Source organism: Nesoenas mayeri (assembly GCF_963082525.1).
Source record: "Nesoenas mayeri genome assembly, chromosome: 7".
Taxonomy (NCBI): domain Eukaryota; kingdom Metazoa; phylum Chordata; class Aves; order Columbiformes; family Columbidae; genus Nesoenas; species Nesoenas mayeri.
In genome coordinates, this window is record NC_137551.1 from 1,673,252 (window position 1) to 1,697,077 (window position 23,826).

Here is a 23,826-nt window from a genome sequence, read left to right on the forward strand (position 1 = left end):
CAGGCTCAGGCAAGATACCCCCATCTCTCTAGAAACGGCGCTGCTGCCCAGAGTGGGGCTGGCATGGAGGAGAGGCAAAACCAGCCCAGAGGCAGAGGAAATTGTTTGGAGTTTGATTTCAGAGAGCGTTGTGTCTCAGGAAGGATAAAACAAGCATGGGGGGCTCTGAAATGCTGCCAAAGGGAGGTGGGGCAGAGACTGGAAGGGACTGCAGCCAAGCACCTCCCAAAGTACTGACACATCCCAAACCGCTGCTGCCAATACCCCATTTTCGCCCCTTTGCCTTCCCCATGCAGAGCGGGACCCTCGCACGCAGCTGCAAAAATCCATCAGTAACGTGTGCGGGCGGCAGAGGCGGCACCTTCGCATCGTGCACAAATCCGGGGCGCTGACCTTCAGACTTTCTTCCTCGGTCCCTTGAATCCTCGCGTGGCACCTTGTCCAAAGCAGATTGTGGACGGGATCCTGGAAAGGGAGACAGGGTCTAAGAGAAACAAACATTCCACGTCCCACGGGATCTCCGGGACGCTTTGTGCCTTGTGTCACGTTTCAAGCTCCCAGAGTGGGAAGAGCAAAGGTACCAGAGGAGGAGGACATCGAAATCACCAAAGTGTCAGTAAAAAAAAAAGCCAACACTACAGACCTGGATTTATAGAACCGTTTCTCTGGCGTGGTGGGGTCAGGGCTGGCTGGAGCCCGAGGGATCTCCATGCTCTCACTGGGCCCTGTTTCCATGGGGTCCACTTGCACCGGCTCCGACGTCTCCACACTCACGTCCATCGGCACGCTGGCACCATCCTTTGCAGGAGAGCTCCCATGACACGGTCCGCTGCAGAGACAATGTTTCACATCCTTCCTCAGTAGCTGCCACGTATGCCCAGAGCAAGGGAAACAAAAAGTATTCTGTCATCAAACAAGTCAGGTCCAATTTGGGAGAGTTACTGTGTGGAAGCACAGAGACTGGGCTGCGCAGACTACGCGGTGCAGCAAAAAGGTGACTGGAGAGCTGTGCGACAGCCTTGTATGAGTTTCCACCCAAGCATTCAGGGCTGCTGTGTCACAGCACACAGGGCATGCCCAGGGTCTGCAGTCCCTAAGGTCACTCAACAAGCTCAGAGGGTTGGACCATTGGCAGGAGTGTCAAATTACACCCAAAAATGGGTGTAATGCTGGTCTGCTTTCCTGTTTCTCCCGCGTATTTATGTTCAAATCTCTCGTACCGCTGGGATGTACCCACATGTGCTGAGGGCATTGGCAGATTGGTTGCTAAGCTGCTCTCCATCATCTCTGAAACGTCATGGAGAAGAGGAGAGGTGCCTGGGGACTGGAGGAAAGCCAGTGCCGCTCCAGCCTTCAAAAAGGGCAAGAAGGAGGACCCAGGAAACTACAGGCCAGTCAGCCTCACCTCCATGCCTGGAAAGGGGAGAGCAGTGCGTGTTGTCTTCCTGCACTTCAGCGGGGCTTTTGGCACTGTCTGCCACCACATCCCCATAGGCAAGCTCAGCAAGTGTGGGCTGGATGAGGGGACAGTGAGGCAGATGGAGAACTGGCTGATGGCAGAGCTCGGGGGGCCGGGGTCAGCGGCACAGAGTCTGGTTGGAGCCGGTAGCCAGTGGGCTTCCCCAGGGGTCAGCACTGGGCCCAGCCGTGTTCAGCCTGTTCATTGATGAGCTGCAGGGAGGGACAAAAGTGCACGCTCACACCACCTCTTCTTCATCCCTCTTGCCCCCATGAGCATCCCCCCTACAACCCTCAGCTCCCGTCCCTAAGCCATGATCCACTCTGGTGATGTGGACACGAAATACCCCTCCTTCTGGACAGCCAATGGGTAAGAAACCAACCCCTTCCCCACTCTGTCACCCACCTCCTGGGTGGCCCCGGGCTCAGCTCTGCTGCTTTTGCATCACTTTCTTCCTTGCACCCAGCAGTCCTTGGAGCAAAGACTGTGTACGCGCACACCCAGCAGAGCCCAGACCGCAGCACTGGGTTTGTCGTCACTTCAGTAGGACACGAGTCTGGGTTCTTCCCACAGAAAGGAACGCGGCTCTTGGCACACGTGGGGCTGCAAGCCCACGGCAAGGAGCTGCTGGAAAAGTAGTCAAGGAGAAGGAGCTGTGTGCAGCCTGCACTGGAGCTCCCCCTGCTTTGCTCGGGAGCTGCGTTTGTGCTTAGATACTGGCCTTTGGTCCTTGCCTTGCACAGGAGCCAGTGCCCAGCCGTGTACCGGGCTGATTCTCCCCGTGCTTTGATGACTTGACTTTCTGGCTTCACCTCCGAGCTGCCGCATCAGTGCAGCCCAGCGTGGGCATCAGGGGACGCAGCCACGAACCTCTCTGCTCTTGCAGGCGTCCCACGGGGCTGCATCCCATCAATGGCACCAAGTGAGCAGCATCCTCCTGCTGCAGCCCTGGCTCCTGCACAGCCCCTTTGGGCCACCAGCTCCCCTGGCAGGGGCCATCGGGGTCAAACAGCGCTGGGCAGGCCAGGGGGGCCAGGGGGAGCGCGGCAGCACAGGGCGGCGCAGACCCGGGCAGAGGGTGGCACGGGGGCTGTGCTCAGCTCCTCCGGCGACACGTGGCCGCAGGACGAGGGACGCTGCCGGCACCTCCTGGTGCCTGAGGGGAAGATCCTGACCGGGGCCCCCACACTCAGACCACGCTGGCACTTGGCTGCCCATCACTGTTTATTGGAGCAGCCCGGCAGTGCTTCCTCTTTTGCTCAGTGCCGGTTGCGGGGACGCTTCAGCCGGGGACCCCCAGTCTTGTCTGGTTCTGGGGGTGCTGATGCGTCCCTCTGGGGCCGGACGGGCGGGAGCAGCCGGGGACCCCCAGTCTTCTCTGGTTTTGGGGGTGCTGATGCGTCCCTCTGGGGCCGGAGGGGCTGGAGCAACCGGGGACCCCGAGTCCTCTCTTCTCCACGGGTCACCAATGTCTCCCTCTGGGGCCGCAGGGGCGGGAGCAGCCGGAGACCCCGAGTCCTGCCCGGCTCTCGGGGTGCCGATGTGTCCCGTGGGGGCTGGAGCGCCGGCAAGAGCCCCGGTGCCCGGGAGACGTGGGATGAGGCCGACTGGTGCTCCGAGGAGACGGTGGTGCCTGGGGGCGAGGAGCAGGGTCAGAGACATCCACACACAGGGTCCTGGTCCCCACTCTGCAGCACACAGGCTGCTGTCCCACTCTGCCCAGGACCACCGTCCCACACCCCCCACCTGACTCCAGCTCCTGCACAGGGACCTGGTGCCCTAGCCACCACTGGCTGCTGGCCGGGTTGTCCCCCTGCCTTGGGGACAGCTGGGGCTTGTCCCTCGGAAAGCCTGGCAGGACAGACCAGCGGGAGCCGGGCTGGGGAAACCCAGGGGAAAACCTGGCATCCCGCAGGTGTCCTGCTGCCCCGCTGTCCCCTTCAGGCCCCCCGGGTCCCCTCCCAAAGAGCACCCCGACGCACCTTCCTTGCCCCCCAGCACAGGCAGCTGTCCGTCCTGCCCGTCCCTGGAGACGCGTCTGTCCCTGTCCTGAGGCTCCATCGCCTTCTGCTGGGAAGGAGAGAGCGGGCTGGCTGAAACAAGGGGCCCCATTGGGCATCCCCAACAACCCTCCCACAGACAGCTCTCCCTGGGGACACTGAGGCACAGATCCCCGCTCCAGGCTCAGACGCCGCCACTGTAGCCCTACCTGGGTCACCCTGAGCTTGCGTGGGAGCCGAGCGAAGGGCTGGGGTGGCCGCGGGGTGCTGGGCGGGTGCGGCTGGAGGCAGTGCTGCAGCGGGGGGGTGATGGTGTGCTGCTCCCCGCAGCTCGGCGGCACAGGGGGGTGCTGGCACTCATCTGTCTGCTCCCTGGGAGATGGGACACGGGGTGCTCAGTGCCCGGCACCGCATGGTCACCCCGTGGCAGGGAGGGGGCCGGGGCTGCAGCGCCAGCACCCACGTCCCAGTGTCCCCCCAGGGGCAGGGGCTACTCACGGGCCAGGCACCAGCACGCTGAGGGGCTGGTCGCAGGACAGGCTCTGGAAATGCGCCAGCAGCTTCCTGGAGGAGGGAGAAAAGGGCTGGGCCAGCTCCTGGGGGGCACGCAGCCCTGCCTGCACGCAGCGCTGTCGCCAGGCCGCCGCTGTCCCTATGGCACTCACTTCTTGATCCCAGCCGCCGCACCAGCCGCTGCTTGCGACACCTTCTCCTCCAGCTGCTCCTGGAGGCTGTTCCATTGCTGCTCCAGCTGCTGCCGGAACGGCCCCAGCTCCAGGCGGTCCAGCTGTGGACGGGAGCGCACCAGGATGGGACGTCACGGTCCCCGGGGGCACGGCCGGCTGGGCACCCTCGGAGGGATGCTGCCTTAGGCTGCCAGGCCCCCAGGGTGTGCGCAGTGGGGACGTGCCAGCCCTCACCTTGGAGTCCATCTCTTCCCTGAGCTGTCGCTGGACCTGGTGCCAGCCCTGCTCCTGGCCTGTCACCCGGCTCGTCAGCTCCTCCATCTTCTCTTTCAGCTGCCCCACGCTGGCCTCAAACTGGCTCTGGCTGACTTTGCCGTCCAGGGAGGTTTTGTCAGCTTTCTAGCAACAGAGAAAGGCAGGAGAGCGCTGGGGGAGGGATGGAGGGACGCTGGGCTGGGCCAGCTCCCATTGGGACGAGAGGCACAAGTGGCTACATGGCCCCGCTCACCCCATCGCTCCCGTGGGCTTGGTCCCAGCAGCCAAAGGGACCCAAGCAGGGAGACAGAGGCACCTGGCGAGGGACCCACAGCAGCTCTGCAAGCCCTCCCTGCCCCTGCCCGGTTCTGCCACCAAGCACCCGAGGGACAAGGGGCATTTGTCACCCTGCCCAGGACCCCTTTGTCTGGCGCCAGCTCCCCTTCATGCCGTACCGCATCGATTGCCGGCAGCAGCTCCTCCTTGTCCGCTTTCTCCTCCTCCAGCCTCTCCACCGAGCAGGACAGAGCCTTCCAGTGCAGAAAGCACCCGTGATGCCACGGCAGGGTGGCAGCTGCCACCCAGCCAGCCGAGCACCCCCCGCCTCCCCACCTTCCCCCAAAACCTCCTGGAAAGGCATTTGAAGCCCTTGCAGGGCTGCGAGCGGCTCGGCAGGGAGAGAAATCCCTGCTGCTCGCCAGCCTGGGCTCTGCCTGGATGATGCTCTGAGCCCGCGGGCTCTCAGCCGCCCACCTCGATGGATTTCTGCGCCTGGCCGCGGTGATCCAGGAGGCCGTTGAGGACGATCCTGAGCTTGTCACAGTCCCCTCGCACCTGCGCGACGCTGGCCTGGACGTGCTTCAACAGCTGCTCATCCTGCTGCTGCAGGGAGGAAGATGACACGGTGGGGCCGTGCAAGGTGGGGCTGGCTGCCCCGTGGCCGCAGACCCGGCTTACTTGGCTGGTGACGACGTGCTGGACGAGCTGGCCCAGCTGCACCCTGGTGTCCACGATGCCCCCTGCCAGCTCCTGCCCCGCGATCTCCACTATGGCTCTCAGCTCGTCCAGCTGCGGGAAGGGGAGCAGGGGTCACCTCTGAGCTGGGCTGGATGCAGCCAGCAAGCCCAGGGGCCATGGAGGCTCGACGGCCCCATCCAGCCAGGAGACGTGTCCAGGACCCCACCAGGACCACCCCAGTGAGCCGGAAGGTGCTCAGAGCGCTCCCCCTGGACCTCACCTGCGCCTGCACTTGCTTGGTCCTCTTGGTCACCAAGGTGTCCAGCGTGGCCTGGATCCACTCCTGCTGCGCGGACCTGGCCAGCAAGACGGGGCACAGGCAGGTTTAGCCTCCAGGGGCCGCTCGGGGGGTGTCCCTCACTCCCCCACACCAGGATGCTCCAGCCCCCCGGGCTCCTCGCAGCCCTGCAGGCCGGGAAACCCTCTCGCGGCATTTTACCCCAGCTGCAGGGGGATCTGGTGGCTGCTGCCCGCTTGCCCGTCGGCTCCAGCCAGCCCCAGCTTTCCAAAGGCCTCCTCCAGCTGCCTGACCTGGGAACGGCGGTGGGGGCAGAGTCAGGGCACGGCCCCTGTGTCGTCCAGCACAGGGGGCCTTTGGCTGCCCCTCCCTGCCCAATCCCCCCACCATCCCCACAGCCCCCTTGGGGACTGCTGCCGGCTCACCTCCAGCTTCACGTGCTGGAGCTCGTAGTCCATACCCTGCAGGGAGGACACCCAGCCCTGCAGGGAGGACACCTGGCTCTGGATGTCAGCCAGGATGTGGGCCATGCTCTGCTGGCCTGGAGGGAAGGGGCCAAGGGGACATGCTGTGGGTGAGGGGGTCCCTGCCGACTCCTCAGGGGGCGCTGGTGTTCTCCGCGCCCCTTCTTGCACCCACGGGGCACCAGGCTGTGTCCCTGGAGTCCCCTGGCTGGTCCTGGGCACAGGCTCTGTCCCTGGTCCCTTTGGCCCCAGGGCTGAGCTTGCCCCACGCTGCTGGTCCGTGTCCGAGTCGGGGGCCTTGGCAGGGGCAGAGCGGCCCCCAGTGCTCTCCTGGGAAGAGAAGGCAAAGAGGAGCAGGTTTAGGGGCAGCCGTGCAGCGGTGAGGACAGACCCCAGGGCCCCTGCCGTGTCCCCCGGCCCTGTCCCCAAAGCCCGGCCTCAAGCTCAGCACCAGAGCCCAAAGGCAAAGGGATCCTGGGGTCAGCTCGGCCACGGAGCCAGGGGGACGGGACCCCCCGGCATCACCGCCCAGCACCGCCGGCCCGTGTCCCATGCGCCAGGGACTGACAAGAGCCTCTACCTTGGAGGTCCTGCTCTTGTTGGCTTTGATCTTCCTCTGCCCGCCGTGGTCGGCCAAGGAGGTGACCTGGGAGCCGCTGGCGGTCCCCTGCAGCAGCTCCTTCCCGGGCAGGTGCTCCTCCGGCTCCCGGGGCTGCTGCCCTGGGCCCTGGGCCCTGTCCTCCTCCTTCCCCAGGCCAGGCTGGTCCTTGGTGGCCTGGTGTCCTGCCAGGGGGGCGGTTGGGCTGTGCCCCGGCTCCAGAACAGGCAGGTCCTGCAGGCCCAGGTGTCCCAGCATGGACTGCAGCAGCCTGTGCAGCGACGGCAGGTCCACAACCCCATCGCGGGATGTCCCGATGGCAACATCCAGCAGTTGGGACAGGGTGAGCGGGGCCATCGCTGCCGTCCTGCTGAAAATACGGAGCCTGATCTGGGGGGAAATGGAGCCTTTGTGCCTGGAGGGGCCTGGGAGGCTGTGAGGGATGGTCAGCCGGCAGCTTCCTCCTCCTCCTCCTTGCCAAAAAATTGATCCAAACGCCGATAGGGAACAAACGCCAACGGTGATCCACTCGCTGAGTGATCCAACCGCCAAGGGTGATCCAGTCACCGAGAGTGAGCCAATCGCCGAGTGATCCGACCGCCAAGGGTGATCCAGTCACCGAGAGTGAGCCAAACGCCAACAGTGATCCAAATATCAAGAGTGAGCCAAAGCGAAGAGTGTGCCAAACACCAAGAGAGATCCAACCACCGAGAGAATCCGAACGCCGAGAATAAGCCAACCAAAAAAAGTGATCCAATCACAGAAAACGAGCCAACCGCAAAAAGCGATCCAGCCACCAGTGAAGCAACCACCGGAGTGATCACACGGGTGGGCGATGGGTGACAGGACAATGTGCTGCCCCTGTTGCTCAGCAACGCCCCACCCTGGAGCCAGCGGCACCGCCCCGGGTCCCTGCAGCTGCACTGGGCTGAAGGGATCCACAGGGATGGAGATGCAGAGAGGTTCCCGGCTGCCTTTCCCGCTTTCACCCCTAAGATGTGCCTGGGGACGTCTCGTACGTGGCAGCAGGGACTGCAGCCCGTGCCCAGGGAGACGCAGCTCCCTGCAGGGTGAGTGTCCCTGCACAGGAGGCTGAGCCATGGCTGGGGAGATGATGCTGCCCATTGCGCAGCGTGGGCCGGTCCCAAACTGCCCAGGAGACCAGAACCAGCAGGGAAGCACCTTTTTTAATGATTTTCTTCCTGAGGTATCCAAATGCCTGACAGAGCTGAGCGTCTCCCCAGGCTCAGACGCGGGAATGGTGGAAGGCGGCCGCTGACAGCAGCAGCACACGGACTTCTAGCAAAGAGCCGCGTGAGCAGGGGAAAAGAAGCGCAGATGGGCACGGACTTCCACTCAGCCCGGGAAGGATTCAAACGCTGGGAAGGGCTTTGAACCCGCCTGATCCGTCAGACAAGCGCTCAAAACATCATCAACAAGAACTCCTTTTCCCTTATAAACCCGAGTCCAAGTGTCACACAGTCAGAGCAGCCCCAGCTCTCTCCTTCGGCCAGGCACTTGAAGGCAATGTCCAAGGAAGGATGAGCGTGGACAAGCAAGACCCAGAACAGACGCCTTGCTCTTCTAAGAGCTATGAGATACCTGTTTTCAGGCATTAAAAACAAAACGCTTAGATCTGATGTGCGTGTGCATTTAATTTTTCCAAGCCCCTGAATGCAAGGAGGGAGCAGAGAGATGAGGAGACGGGGACAAGGTGCACTGAGGCAAGAAGCTGAGCCTCTTTGGAGGGATTCTCAGCCTTAACTGCAGTAACTGCAGAGCTGCCAGCTCAGCAGCTCTAGAGCCACGTCCAGGGACCGGTGGAGCTTCTAGAAAGCACTGGGGACTGGCAGGAAAAGCTGCAAGAGCCCTCAAGTGGCCCAGGGCCACCTGGCTTCCAAAAGAGCACAGCAGCTGTGCAGTGGGACAGCAAGAGCAGGGGCTGCATCTCCGGGCAGAACACAAGAGATCAGGCTGGGTGCTGAGGAGATGGCAGGGACCATCCTGCACTGCGGCTCCTGCGCGGGGCACCAACGACACCGCAAGGCCGAGCCCATCAATCAGCCTTTTCTCCCGGCAGGACGAGACCAAAGAGGGAAAGACGCAGGGGAATAGAACCTCCATCTCCTCCTGATTTGGGGAGTGTTTGGAGCAAAGGGAGGTTCATTCTGCAGATCTGACTCTGCCTGGGTTTCAATAGAAGATTTAAATCCCCTACAACACAAAGTTGTAAAAACTGCTTTGCTTTATTCACCTGGTTGCGAGTCACTTTACTTTCACTCTCCGTGGAAATGCGCCGTGAGGCTCCACGACGCTTTCCCTGGTGCTGGCAAACCTGTCCTGGTTGGTTCCGAGCAAACACTGGGGAGCGGCAAGATTTCTCCATTTCTCCAATTAGGGGCCAGTGCTTTTGTTTTCTCTTTGCTTCTTTTGCCGGTGGTTCCAGCTTCCCTACACACAGCAGAGTTTGTCTTGGAGTTTCTTGAATCTACTTTTTCCCAGAAAAGCCAAACCAATTTCCAATCCAATCTTGCGTAGCCTCAGCTCCAGCAGCCAGTTTCCTCTCACCGCCGTGTTGCAGCCGCAGCCCAAGACTCTTCCTGAGAGCAAGTGATGCGGACTTGGCCGTGCCCCACGTCTGCCTGCTGTCCCAGCGCTGTCCTTGCTGGGAGCTTTTAAGAACACGGTGAGGAAACGAAAGAAAGAGCTCAATGAACTGCTGTAATGTGCCGCGCTCCTCCTCTGGCTGTGGTTTGATTCTCCCCGGGGCGGGCAGGGCTGGCGGGGAAGCTCTGTGCCCCGGACCCGGCCCGGCAGGGGAGGCCGGGGGTGCCGGGCTCCTGCAGCAGGAGGAACATGGACCTTCTGCTCGGCCTCAGCCCTGCTGCGTTCTCGGCAGCCGTTCCTCACAGGTTTCTCACAAAGCCTGTGCGAACCTTTCAGCTCCCTGCAGTTTCAGAAGAGCATTTGCCATTTCCAGGCTCAGGCAGGATGCCCCCATCTCTCTAGAAAAGGCGCTGCTGCCCAGAGTGGGGCTGGCATGGAGGAGAGGCAAAACCAGCCCAGAGGCAGAGGAAATTGTTTGGAGTTTGATTTCAGAGAGCGTTGTGTCTCAGGAAGGATAAAACAAGCATGGGGGGCTCTGAAATGCTGCCAAAGGGAGGTGGGGCAGAGACTCGAAGGGACTGCAGCCAAGCACCTCCCAAAGTACTGACACATCCCAAATCGATGCTGCCAATACCCCATTTTCGCCCCTTTGCCTTCCCCATGCAGAGCGGGACCCTCGCACGCAACTGCAAAAATCCATCAGTAACGTGTGCGGGCGGCAGAGGCGGCACCTTCGCATCGTGCACAAATCCGGGGCGCTGACCTTCAGACTTTCTTCCTCGGTCCCTTGAATCCTCGCGTGGCTCCTTGTCCAAAGCAGATTGTGGACGGGATCCTGGAAAGGGAGACAGGGTCTAAGAGACACAAACATTCCACGTCCCACGGCATCTCTGGGACGCTTTGTGCCTTGTGTCACATTTCAAGCTCCCAGAGTGGGAAGAGCAAAGGTACCAGAGGAGGAGGACATCGAAATCACCAAAGTGTCAGTAAAAAAAAAAGCCAACACTACAGACCTGGATTTATAGAACCGTTTCTCTGGCGTGGCGGGGTCAGGGCTGGCTGGAGCCCGAGGGATCTCCATGCTCTCACTGGGCCCTGTTTCCATGGGGTCCACTTGCACCGGCTCCGACGTCTCCACACTCACGTCCATCGGCACGCTGGCACCATCCTTTGCAGGAGAGCTCCCATGACACGGTCCGCTGCAGAGACAATGTTTCACATCCTTCCTCAGTAGCTGCCACGTATGCCCAGAGCAAGGGAAACAAAAGGTATTTTGCGATCAAACAAGTCAGGTCCAATTTGGGAGAGTTACTGTGTGGAAGCACAGAGACTGGGCTGCGCAGACTACGCGGTGCAGCAAAAAGGTGACTGGAGAGCTGTGCGACAGCCTTGTATGAGTTTCCACCCAAGCATTCAGGGCTGCTGTGTCACAGCACACAGGGCATGCCCAGGGTCTGCAGTCCCTAAGGTCACTCAACAAGCTCAGAGGGTTGGACCATTGGCAGGAGTGTCAAATTACACCCAAAAATGGGTGTAATGCTGGTCTGCTTTCCTGTTTCTCCCGCGTATTTATGTTCAAATCTCTCGTACCGCTGGGATGTACCCACATGTGCTGAGGGCATTGGCAGATTGGTTGCTAAGCTGCTCTCCATCATCTCTGAAACGTCATGGAGAAGAGGAGAGGTGCCTGGGGACTGGAGGAAAGCCAGTGCCGCTCCAGCCTTCAAAAAGGGCAAGAAGGAGGACCCAGGAAACTACAGGCCAGTCAGCCTCACCTCCATGCCTGGAAAGGGGAGAGCAGTGCGTGTTGTCTCCCTGCACTTCAGCGGGGCTTTTGACACTGTCTGCCACCACATCCCCATAGGCAAGCTCAGCAAGTGTGGGCTGGATGAGGGGACAGTGAGGCAGATGGAGAACTGGCTGATGGCAGAGCTCGGGGGGCCGGGGTCAGCGGCACAGAGTCTGGTTGGAGCCGGTAGCCAGTGGGCTTCCCCAGGGGGCAGCACTGGGCCCAGCCGTGTTCAGCCTGTTCATTGATGAGCTGCAGGGAGGGACAAAAGTGCACGCTCACACCACCTCTTCTTCATCCCTCTTGCCCCCATGAGCATCCCCCCTACAACCCTCAGCTCCCGTCCCTAAGCCATGATCCACTCTGGTGATGTGGACACGAAATACCCCTCCTTCTGGACAGCCAATGGGTAACAAACCAACCCCTTCCCCACTCTGTCACCCACCTCCTGGGTGGCCCCGGGCTCAGCTCTGCTGCTTTTGCATCACTTTCTTCCTTGCACCCAGCAGTCCTTGGAGCAAAGACTGTGTACGCGCACACCCAGCAGAGCCCAGACCGCAGCACTGGGTTTGTCGTCACTTCAGTAGGACACGAGTCTGGGTTCTTCCCACAGAAAGGAACGCGGCTCTTGGCACACGTGGGGCTGCAAGCCCACGGCAAGGAGCTGCTGGAAAAGTAGTCAAGGAGAAGGAGCTGTGTGCAGCCTGCACTGGAGCTCCCCCTGCTTTGCTCGGGAGCTGCGTTTGTGCTTAGATCCTGGCCTTTGGTCCTTGCCTTGCACAGGAGCCAGTGCCCAGCCGTGTACCGGGCTGATTCTCCCCGTGCCTTGCTGACTTGACTTTCTGGCTTCACCTGCGACCTGCCGCATCAGTGCAGCCCAGCGTGGGCATCAGGGGACGCAACCACGAACCTCTCTGCTCTTGCAGGCGTCCCACGGGGCTGCATCCCATCAATGGCACCAAGTGAGCAGCATCCTCCTGCTGCAGCCCTGGCTCCCGCACAGCCCCTTTGGGCCACCAGCTCCCCTGGCAGGGGCCATCGGGGTCTAACAGCGCTGGGCAGGCCAGGGGGGCCAGGGGGAGCGCGGCAGCACAGGGCGGCGCAGACCCGGGCAGGGGGTGGCACGGGGGCTGTGCTCAGCTCCTGCGGCGACACGTGGCCGCAGGACGAGGGACGCTGCCGGCACCTCCTGGTGCCTGAGGGGAAGATCCTGACCGGGGCCCCCACACTCAGACCACGCTGGCACTTGGCTGCCCATCCCTGTTTATTGGAGCAGCCCGGCAGTGCTTCCTCTTTTGCTCAGTGCCGGTTGCGGGGACGCTTCAGCCGGGGACCCCCACTCTTGTCTGGCTCTCGGGGTGCTGATGCGTCCCTCTGGGGCCGGACGGGCGGGAGCAGCCGGGGACCCCCAGTCTTCTCTGGTTTTGGGGGTGCTGATGCGTCCCTCTGGGGCCGGAGGGGCTGGAGCAGCCGGGGACCCCGAGTCCTCTCTTCTCCACGGGTCACCAATGTCTCCCTCTGGGGCCGCAGGGGCGGGAGCAGCCGGGGACCCCGAGTCCTGCCCGGCTCTCGGGGTGCCGATGTGTCCCGTGGGGGCTGGAGCGCCGGCAAGAGCCCCGGTGCCCGGGAGACGTGGGATGAGGCCGACTGGTGCTCCGAGGAGGCGGTGGTGCCTGGGGGCGAGGAGCAGGGTCAGAGACATCCACACACAGGGTCCTGGTCCCCACTCTGCAGCACACAGGCTGCTGTCCCACTCTGCCCAGGACCACCGTCCCACACCCCCCACCTGACTCCAGCTCCCGCACAGGGACCTGGTGCCCCAGCCACCACTGGCTGGTGGCCGCGTTGTCCCCCTGCCTTGGGGACAGCTGGGGCTTGTCCCTCGGAAAGCCTGGCAGGACAGACCAGCGGGAGCCGGGCTGGGGAAAGCCAGGGGGAAAACCTGGCATCCCGCAGGTGTCCTGCTGCCCCGCTGTCCCCTTCAGGCCCCCCGGGTCCCCTTCCAAAGAGCACCCCGACGCACCTTCCTTGCCCCCCAGCACAGGCAGCTGTCCGTCCTGCCCGTCCCTGGAGACGCGTCTGTCCCTGTCCTGAGGCTCCATCGCCTTCTGCTGGGAAGGAGAGAGCGGGCTGGCTGAAACAAGGGGCCCCATTGGGCATCCCCAACAACCCTCCCACAGACAGCTCTCCCTGGGGACACTGAGGCACAGATCCCCGCTCCAGGCTCAGATGCCGCCACTGTAGCCCTACCTGTGTCACCCTGAGCTTGCGGGGGAGCCGAGCGAAGGGCTGGGGTGGCCGCGGGGTGCTGGGCGGGTGCGGCTGGAGGCAGTGCTGCAGCGGGGGGGTGATGGTGTGCTGCTCCCCGCAGCTCGGCGGCACAGGGGGGTGCTGGCACTCATCTGTCTGCTCCCTGGGAGATGGGACACGGGGTGCTCAGTGCCCGGCACCGCATGGTCACCCCGTGGCAGGGAGGGGGCCGGGGCTGCAGCGCCAGCACCCACGTCCCAGCGTCCCCCCAGGGGCAGGGGCTACTCACGGGCCAGGCACCAGCACGCTGAGGGGCTGGTCGCAGGACAGGCTCTGGAAATGCGCCAGCAGCTTCCTGGAGGAGGGAGAAAAGGGCTGGGCCAGCTCCTGGGGGGCACGCAGCCCTGCCTGCACGCAGCGCTGTCCCCAGGCCGTCGCTGTCCCTATGGCACTCACTTCTTGATCCCAGCCGCCGCACCAGCCGCTGCTTGCGACACCTTCTCCTCCAGCTGCTCCTGGAGGCTGTTCCATTGCTGCTCCAGCTGCTGCCGGACCGGCCCCAGCTCCAGGCGGTCCAGCTGTGGACGGGAGCGCACCAGGATGGGACGTCACGGTCCCCGGGGGCACGGCCGGCTGGGCACCCTCGGAGGGATGCTGCCTTAGGCTGCCAGGCCCCCAGGGTGTGCGCAGTGGGGACGTGCCAGCCCTCACCTTGGAGTCCATCTCTTCCCTGAGCTGTCGCTGGACCTGGTGCCAGCCCTGCTCCTGGCCTGTCACCCGGCTCGTCAGCTCCTCCATCTTCTCTTTCAGCTGCCCCACGCTTTCCTCGAACTGGCTCTGGCTGACTTTGCCGTCCAGGGAGGTTTTGTCAGCTTTCTAGCAACAGAGAAAGGCAGGAGAGCGCTGGGGGAGGGATGGAGGGACGCTGGGCTGGGCCAGCTCCCATTGGGACGAGAGGCACAAGTGGCTACATGGCCCCGCTCACCCCATCGCTCCCGTGGCCTTGGTCCCAGCAGCAAAAGGGACCCAAGCAGGGAGACAGAGGGACCTGGCGAGGGACCCACAGCGGCTCTGCAAGCCCTCCCTGCCCCTGCCCGGTTCTGCCACCAAGCACCCGAGGGACAAGGGGCATTTGTCACCCTGCCCAGGACCCCCTTGTCTGGCGCCAGCTCCCCTCCATGCCGTACCGCATCGATTGCCGGCAGCAGCTCCTCCTTGTCCGCTTTCTCCTCCTCCAGCCTCTCCACCGAGCAGGACAGAGCCTTCCAGTGCAGAAAGCAGCCGTGATGCCACGGCAGGGTGGCAGCTGCCACCCAGCCAGCCGAGCACCCCCCGCCTCCCCACCTTCCCCCAAAACCTCCTGGAAAGGCATTTGAAGCCATTGCAGGGCTGCGAGCGGCTCGGCAGGGAGACAAATCCCTGCTGCTCGCCAGCCTGGGCTCTGCCTGGATGATGCTCTGAGCCCGCGGGCTCTCAGCCGCCCACCTCGATGGATTTCTGCGCCTGGCCGCGGTGATCCAGGAGGCCGTTGAGGACGATCCTGAGCTTGTCACAGTCCCCTCGCACCTGCGCGACGCTGGCCTGGACGTGCTTCAACAGCTGCTCATCCTGCTGCTGCAGGGAGGAAGATGACACGGTGGGGCCGTGCAAGGTGGGGCTGGCTGCCCCGTGGCCGCAGACCCGGCTTACTTGGCTGGTGACGACGTGCTGGACGAGCTGGCCCAGCTGCACCCTGGTGTCCACGATGCCCCCTGCCAGCTCCTGCCCCGCGATCTCCACTATGGCTCTCAGCTCGTCCAGCTGCGGGAAGGGGAGCAGGGGTCACCTCTGAGCTGGGCTGGATGCAGCCAGCAAGCCCAGGGGCCATGGAGGCTCGACGGCCCCATCCAGCCAGGAGACGTGTGCAGGACCCCACCAGGACCACCCCAGGGAGCCGGAAGGTGCTCAGAGCGCTCCCCCTGGACCTCACCTGCGCCTGCACTTGCTTGGTCCTCTTGGTCACCAAGGTGTCCAGCGTGGCCTGGATCCACTCCTGCTGCGCGGACCTGGCCAGCAAGACGGGGCACAGGCAGGTTTAGCCTCCAGGGGCCGCTCGGGGGGTGTCCCTCACTCCCCCACACCAGGATGCTCCAGCCCCCCGGGCTCCTCGCAGCCCTGCAGGCTGGGAAACCCTCTCGCGGCATTTTACCCCAGCTGCAGGGGGATCTGGTGGCTGCTGCCCGCTTGCCCGTCGGCTCCAGCCAGCCCCAGCTTTCCAAAGGCCTCCTCCAGCTGCCTGACCTGGGAACGGCGGTGGGGGCAGAGTCAGGGCACGGCCCCTGTGTCGTCCAGCACAGGGGGCCTTTGGCTGCCCCTCCCTGCCCAATCCCCCCACCATCCCCACAGCCCCCTTGGGGACTGCTGCCGGCTCACCTCCAGCTTCACGTGCTGGAGCTCGCAGTCCATACCCTGCAGGGAGGACACCCAGCCCTGCAGGGAGGACACCTGGCTCTGGATGTCGGCCAGGATGTGGGCCATGCTCTGCTGCCCTGTAGGGAAGGGGCCAAGGGGACATGCTGTGGGTGAGGGGGTCCCTGCCGACTCCTCAGGGGGCGCTGGTGTTCTCCGCGCCCCTTCTTGCACCCACGGGGCACCAGGCTGTGTTCCTGGAGTCCCCTGGCTGGTCCTGGGCACAGGCTCTGTCCCTGGTCCCTTTGGCCCCAGGGCTGAGCTTGCCCCACGCTGCTGGTCCGTGTCCGAGTCGGGGGCCTTGGCAGGGGCAGAGCGGCCCCCAGTGCTCTCCTGGGAAGAGAAGGCAAAGAGGAGCAGGTTTAGGGGCAGCCGTGCAGCGGTGAGGACAGACCCCAGGGCCCCTGCCGTGTCCCCCGGCCCTGTCCCCAAAGCCCGGCCTCAAGCTCAGCACCAGAGCCCAAAGGCAAAGGGATCCTGGGGTCAGCTCGGCCACGGAGCCAGGGGGACGGGACCCCCCGGCATCACCGCCCAGCACCGCCGGCCCGTGTCCCATGCGCCAGGGACTGACAAGAGCCTCTACCTTGGAGGTCCTGCTCTTGTTGGCTTTGATCTTCCTCTGCCCGCCGTGGTCGGCCAAGGAGGTGACCTGGGAGCCGCTGGCGGTCCCCTGCAGCAGCTCCTTCCCGGGCAGGTGCTCCTCCGGCTCCCGGGGCTGCTGCCCTGGGCCCTGGGCCCTGTCCTCCTCCTTCCCCAGGCCAGGCTCGTCCTTGGTGGCCTGGTGTCCTGCCAGGGGGGCGGTTGGGCTGTGCCCCGGCTCCAGAACAGGCAGGTCCTGCAGGCCCAGGTGTCCCAGCATGGACTGCAGCAGCCTGTGCAGCGACGGCAGGTCCACAACCCCATCGCGGGATGTCCCGATGGCAACATCCAGCAGTTGGGACAGGGTGAGCGGGGCCATCGCTGCCGTCTTGCTGAAAATACGGAGTCTGATCTGGGGGGAAATGGAGCCTTTGTGCCTGGAGGGGCCTGGGAGGCTGTGAGGGATGTTCAGCCGGCAGCTTCCTCCTCCTCCTCCTTGCCAAAAAATTGATCCAAACGCCGATAGGGAACAAACGCCAACGGTGATCCACTCGCTGAGTGATCCAACCGCCAAGGGTGATCCAGTCACCGAGACTGAGCCAATCACCGAGAATGATCCAAATATCGAGAGTGATCCAACTGCCAACAGTCTGCCAAACACCAAGAGAGATCCAACCGCCGAGAGAATCCGAACGCCGAGAGTAAGCCAACCGAAAAACGTGATCCAACCACAGAAAACGAGCCAACCGCAAAAAGCGATCCAGCCACCAGTGAAGCAACCACCGGAGTGATCACACGGGTGGGCGATGGGTGACAGGACAATGTGCTGCCCCTGTTGCTCAGCAACGCCCCACCCTGGAGCCAGCGGCACCGCCCCGGGTCCCTGCAGCTGCACTGGGCTGAAGGGACCCACAGGGATGGAGATGCAGAGAGGTTCCCGGCTGCCTTTCCCGCTTTCACCCCTAAGATGTGCCTGGGGACGTCTCGTATGTGGCAGCAGGGACTGCAGCCCGTGCCCAGGGAGACGCAGCTCCCTGCAGGGTGAGTGTCCCTGCACAGGAGGCTGAGCCATGGCTGGGCAGATGATGCTGCCCATTGCGCAGCGTGGGCCGGTCCCAAACTGCCCAGGAGACCAGAACCAGCAGGGAAGCACCTTTTTTAATGATTTTCTTCCTGAGGTATCCAAATGCGTGACAGAGCTGAGCGTCTCCCCAGGCTCAGACGCGGCAATGGTGGAAGGCGGCTGCTGACAGCAGCAGCACACGGACTTCTAGCAAAGAGCCGCGTGAGCAGGGGAAAAGAAACGCAGATGGGCACGGACTTCCACTCAGCCCCGGGAAGGATTCAAACGCTGGGAAGGGCTTTGAACGCGCCTGATCCATCAGACAAGTGCTCAAAACATCATCAACAAGAACTCCTTTTCCCTTATAAACCCGAGTCCAAGTGTCACACAGTGAGAGCAGCCCCAGCTCTCTCCTTCGGCCAGGCACTCGAAGGCAATGTCCAAGGAAGGATGAGCGTGGACAAGCAAGACCCAGAACAGACGCCTTGCTCTTCTAAGAGCTATGAGATATCTGTTTTCAGGCATTAAAAACAAAGCGCTTACATCTGATGTGCGTGTGTATTTAGTTTTTCCAAGGCCCTGAATGCAAGGAGGGAGCAGAGAGATGAGGAGACGGGGACAAGGTGCACTGAGGCAAGAAGCTGAGCCTCTTTGGAGGGATCCTCAGCCTTAACTGCAGTAACTGCAGAGCTGCCAGCTCAGCAGCTCTAGAGCCACGTCCAGGGACCGGTGGAGCTTCTAGAAAGCACTGGGGACTGGCAGGAAAAGCTGCAAGAGCCCTCAAGTGGCCCAGGGCCACCTGGCTTCCAAAAGAGCACAGCAGCTGTGCAGTGGGACAGCAAGAGCAGGGGCTGCATCTCCGGGCAGAACACAAGAGATCAGGCTGGGTGCTGAGGAGATGGCAGGGACCACCCTGCACTGCGGCTCCTGCGCGGGGCACCAACGACACCGCAAGGCCGAGCCCATCAATCAGCCTTTTCTCCCGGCAGGACGAGACCAAAGAGGGAAAGACGCAGGGGAATAGAACCTCCATCTCCTCCTGATTTGGGGAGTGTTTGGAGTAAAGGGAGGTTCATTCTGCAGATCTGACTCTGCCTGGGTTTCAATAGAAGATTTAAATCCCCTACAACACAAAGTTGTAAAAACTGCTTTGCTTTATTCACCTGGTTGCGAGTCACTTTACTTTCACTCTCCGTGGAAATGCGCCGTGAGGCACCACGACGCTTTCCCTGGTGCTGGCAAACCTGTCCTGGTTGTTTCCGAGCAAACACTGGGGAGCGGCGAGATGGAGAAGGCCAAAATTAGGGGCCAGTGCTTTTGTTTTCTCTCTTTTCTTCTTTTGCCGGTGGTTCCAGCTTCCCTACGTACAGCAGAGTTTGTCTTGGAGTTTCTTGAATCTACTTTTCCCCAGACAAGGCAAACCAATTTCCAATCCAATCTTGCGTAGCCTCAGCTCCAGCAGCCAGTTTCCTCTCACCGCCGTGTTGCAGCCGCAGCCCAAGACTCTTCCTGAGAGCAAGTGATGCGGACTTGGCCGTGCCCCACGTCTGCCTGCTGTCCCAGCGCTGTCCTTGCTGGGAGCTTTTAAGAACACGGTGAGGAAACGAAAGAAAGAGCTCAATGAACTGCTGTAATGTGCCGCGCTCCTGCTCTGGCTGTGGTTTGATTCTCCCCGGGGCGGGCAGGGCTGGCGGGGAAGCTCTGTGCCCTGGACCCGGCCCGGCAGGGGAGGCCGGGGGTGCCGGGCTCCTGCAGCAGGAGGAACATGGACCTTCTGCTCGGCCTCAGCCCTGCTGCGTTCTCGGCAGCCGTTCCTCACAGGTTTCTCACAAAGCCTGTGCGAACCTTTCAGCTCCCTGCAGTTTCAGAAGAGCATTTGCCATTTCCAGGCTCAGGCAAGATGCCTCCATCTCTCTAGAAACGGCGCTGCTGCCCAGAGTGGGGCTGGCATGGAGGAGAGGCAAAACCAGCCCAGAGGCAGAGGAAATTGTTTGGAGTTTGATTTCAGAGAGCGCTGTGTCTCAGGAAGGATAAAACAAGCATGGGGGGCTCTGAAATGCTGCCAAAGGGAGGTGGGGCAGAGACTGGAAGGGACTGCAGCCAAGCACCTCCCAAAGTACTGACACATCCCAAACCGCTGCTGCCAATACCCCATTTTCGCCCCTTTGCCTTCCCCATGCAGAGCGGGATCCTCGCACGCAACTGCAAAAATCCATCAGTAACGTGTGCGGGCGGCAGAGGCGGCACCTTCGCATCGTGCACAAATCCGGTGCGCTGACCTTCAGACTTTCTTCCTTGGTCCCTTGAATCCTCGCGTGGCTCCTTGTCCAAAGCAGATTGTGGACGGGATCCTGGAAAGGGAGACAGGGTCTAAGAGACACAAACATTCCACGTCCCACGGGATCTCCGGGACGCTTTGTGCCTTGTGTCACATTTCAAGCTCCCAGAGTGGGAAGAGCAAAGGTACCAGAGGAGGAGGACATCAAAATCACCAAAGTGTCAGTAAAAAAAAAAGCCAACACTACAGACCTGGATTTATAGAACCGTTTCTCTGGCGTGGCGGGGTCAGGGCTGGCTGGAGCCCGAGGGATCTCCATGTTCTCACTGGGCCCTGTTTCCATGGGGTCCACTTGGACCGGCTCCGACGTCTCCACACTCACGTCCATCGGCACGCTGGCACCATCCTTTGCAGGAGAGCTCCCATGACACGGTCCGCTGCAGAGACAATGTTTCACATCCTTCCTCAGTAGCTGCCACATATGCCCAGAGCAAGGGAAACAAAAGGTATTTTGTGATCAAACAAGTCAGGTCCAATTTGGGAGAGTTACTGTGTGGAAGCACAGAGACTGGGCTGCGCAGACTACGCGGTGCAGCAAAAAGGTGACTGGAGAGCTGTGCGACAGCCTTGCATGAGTTTCCACCCAAGCATTCAGGGCTGCTGTGTCACAGCACACAGGGCATGCCCAGGGTCTTCAGTCCCTAAGGTCACTCAACAAGCTCAGAGGGTTGGACCATTGGCAGGAGTGTCAAATTCACTTATCCCAGGGGCCACATCAGCCTCGTGGTTGCCTTCAAAGGGCTGAATATAATTTTAGGACTGTAGAAATGTAACTACTCCTACATTCATACAGTCCTAAAATTACATTCAGTCCTTTTATTAATGCCTGTGGTGAGAGCAGCGCAGTGAGAAAGCTGCCTGTGGTGAGAAACAAGCAGCCAGCTGAGAAAGCCGTTCCCCAAACTGACAGAGCCTCCCCCGGCTCTACTTGTGCTTTTGTGGAACAGGAATATTGCAAAGGGCTGGAGAGCAAAGCAGGAAACGGACACAAAGCAACGCAGAGAGATGCTGAGCTTTGTGTTCACACTTGAGATAGCACGAAGGGAGCAGAGCCTGGAGCCACACAGGGAGAGAAGATGCACTTCAAGATAAAGCAGAACATTGCCACAGAGAGACTTGCAAGTCTACCATCATTTCTGAGCCATTCAGGATATAACTTACTCCGAAAAGGGAGTGTGACAGCGGAGAAGCACAACATCACCTCCACAGGGGAAACCCAGTTGTGCCGTGGCAGTTCTGCAGTTACCTTTTCGCATTCCTCGGCCTATCGAACCGAAAGTCAGCAGGATAGAGGTGAGCAGTGACCAAGTGATCCTTTCTGTCCTTGCTGCTCTTGAACTTCTCCGCACAGCCTTCTACCAAACACTTGTACTGAAAGACGGGGAAAAGGAAAACAAAAAAACCACAAAAGGCATAAATGAGGAAGGCAAACGGTGTTAGAGGCGGAGATGGGCACCCTCCCGTGCTGCACACACCGACTACGAGCAAAGGGCTGGGCATGGCAACTCACCATGTTCTGCTTCTCGGCCATGATCTGGAAGAGAGAGTCATGCCACTCCAAGATGTGAACATCCAGGAGATGTGCCGAGGGAAAGGAGCGCTTGCAGAAGGAGCAGACATTCCTGTGCAGCGTGTTGTAGTGGTGCTCGTAGCCCTCCAGTGTGTCAAAGACCTGGCAGCACCCTGAGATGTGGCAGCTGAATTCAGACACTCTGCGGGGAAATCAGGACATCCACACCTTAAATTAAATTGGAGCGTTAATTTAAGCTGCGTATATCCCTCTAGGTGACTTTATTACTTGCGGAATTTTTTGTGAATAGTACTTGAATTAAATGCAAGGTGCAATACAATGAAGATTATGATGGAGCTGGTAGTTGGGAACTCTTTTTTGCTGTTGTGGCTTGAGCACCATATATATTACCATCCTATGAAATGGTGCTTTGATAAAGGAGAAACACCAAGCAACAATATGAGAAATAAACTGTTTGACCTTAAAGCTGCAGTTGTGGATTAAAACTTCATGCCAACGCTGTTTAACAGGCATGGGCAGGTGAACCTCACACAGCCCTCAGCTTCCTCAGTTTTATGTATGGTTTTATGTATGGTTTTAAAGGCAGATGAATATTCTCTCCCAGGCTTCACTTCCCAAACCTACAGTCTATACCACATAGCCCTCCTGTTGTTTTAACCAGATAAATAATAACCTGCCACCTAAATCCTCTTGTTTAGCTACATTCAGATATATTATAGATGCCTTATCACAGGATCACAGAGTGTCAGGGGTTGGAAGGGCCCTGGAAAGCTCATCCAGTGCAATCCCCCCATGGAGCAGGAACACCCAGATGAGGTTACACAGGAAGGTGTCCAGGCGGGTTGGAATGTCTGCACAGAAGGAGACTCCACAAGCCCCCTGGGCAGCCTGGGCCACACTCTGCCACCCTCACCATGAAGAAGTTTCTTCTCATACTTAAAAGGAACCTCCTGTGTTCCAGTTTGCACCCATTGCCCCTTGTCCTATCACTGGTTGTCACCAAGAAGAGCCTGGCTCCATCCTCCTGACACTCACCCTTTCCATATTTATAAACATTAGTGAGGTTGCCCCTCAGTCTCCTCCAACCTAAACAGCCCCAGCTCCCTCAGCCTTTCCTCACACAGGAGATGCTCCACTCCCTGCAGCATCTTGGTGGCTGCGCTGGACTCTCTCCAGCAGTTCCCTGTCCTGCTGGAACTGAGGGGCCACAACTGGACACAAGATTCCAGGTGTGGTCTCCCCAGGGCAGAGCAGAGGGGCAGGAGAACCTCTCTGACCTACTGACCACCCCCTTCTAACCCACCCCAGGTCCCATTGGCTTCCTGGCCACAAGGGCCCAGTGCTGGCTCATGGTCACCCTGCTGTCCCCAGGACCCCCAGGTCCCTTTCCCCTGCGCTGCTCTCCAATAGGTCATTCCCCAACTTATACTGGAACCCGGGGCTGTTCCTGCCCAGAAGGACTCCACACTTGCCCTTCTGCCTATGGGCTCAGTGAAATGACATCACATCCAGCACACAAAGAAGTCAGCATTTAGACAGGCAGCTGACTGCAGCACAAAACACCAATTTTTGGCCTTTTTGGCAGGATGTTGAGATTTGCAGACTACACCACTTCATTCTCCTTTACCAAACTGCTTTGTGATGTGTCTGCCTCTTCTTCCTTCCAACTTATTTTTCCTCCTTGGCCTCCAAAGTCCGCAAAGTGAACAGCGCCCATTCCAGTGCAGTGTCAGGGGGTCCCACAGGTGGTGCTGGGCGTGTGGGCAGTGTTCACACCCCACTGCCGTGACCCGGAGCGGGACCCACGAACCGGGCAGCACAGCCGCTGCCGTGACCCGGAGCGGGACCCACGAACCGGGCAGCACAGCCGCTGCCGTGACCTGGAGCGGGACCCACGAACCGGGCAGCACAGCCGCTGCCGTGACCCGGAGCGGGACCCACGAACCGGGCAGCACACCCGCTGCCGTGTCCGGGCGGCCCGGCCTCACTTACTTGGGTCTCTCCGCCACCTCGGCCAGGCTGGTGAGGACACCCTGCAGGTAGAGGTGTCTGTGCACGTCCCCATCCTAGGAGAGGAGAGGAGAGAGACACCGTGGGCAGGCGGGAAAAGCCCTCCCCTCCGCGGTGCCGCGGCGGGGAAGCCCCGGGGGGCTCTGAGGGGGCGAGGCAGGCCCGGGAGACTCTGAGGGAGCCCGGCGGGCTCGCCCGGCGCGGGGAGGCTGCCCCTCACCTCCAGCAGCGGGTGGTGGAGGCCGAGGCGGAGGCGGCGGGGGGTGAATGCGAAGGGCGGGGCGGGCGGGGCGGGAGGGGCGGGCGGGGGTGGCGGCGGGGGCGGCCCCGGCCCCTCCCGCAGGCGGCGGCGCAGCCCGGGCGGCAGCGGCAGCATCGCCATGGCGCGGCGTCGGGCGGACTGCGCATGCGCCGGACGCGCTCCGAAAGCCGGTGCGCATGCGCAGGGGGATCACTTCCGGGCGCCGGCAGCCGCACTTCCGGGCGGGCAGGTA

At 61.3% G+C, this 23,826-nt stretch overlaps 1 protein-coding gene across 1 annotated transcript; it reads right to left on the reverse strand.

The window, feature by feature from the left end:
• Positions 1-395: 395 nt before the first annotated feature.
• Positions 396-23,714, reverse strand: ZNF511 (zinc finger protein 511; the record flags this gene model as incomplete). Its single annotated transcript, XM_080347712.1, has 6 exons — positions 396-465; positions 644-829; positions 21,038-21,162; positions 21,302-21,503; positions 23,315-23,388; positions 23,553-23,714. The coding sequence occupies 6 exons, from the start codon at positions 23,712-23,714 to the stop codon at positions 396-398; spliced, it is 819 nt and encodes a 272-aa protein (XP_080203838.1).
• Positions 23,715-23,826: the final 112 nt, after the last annotated feature.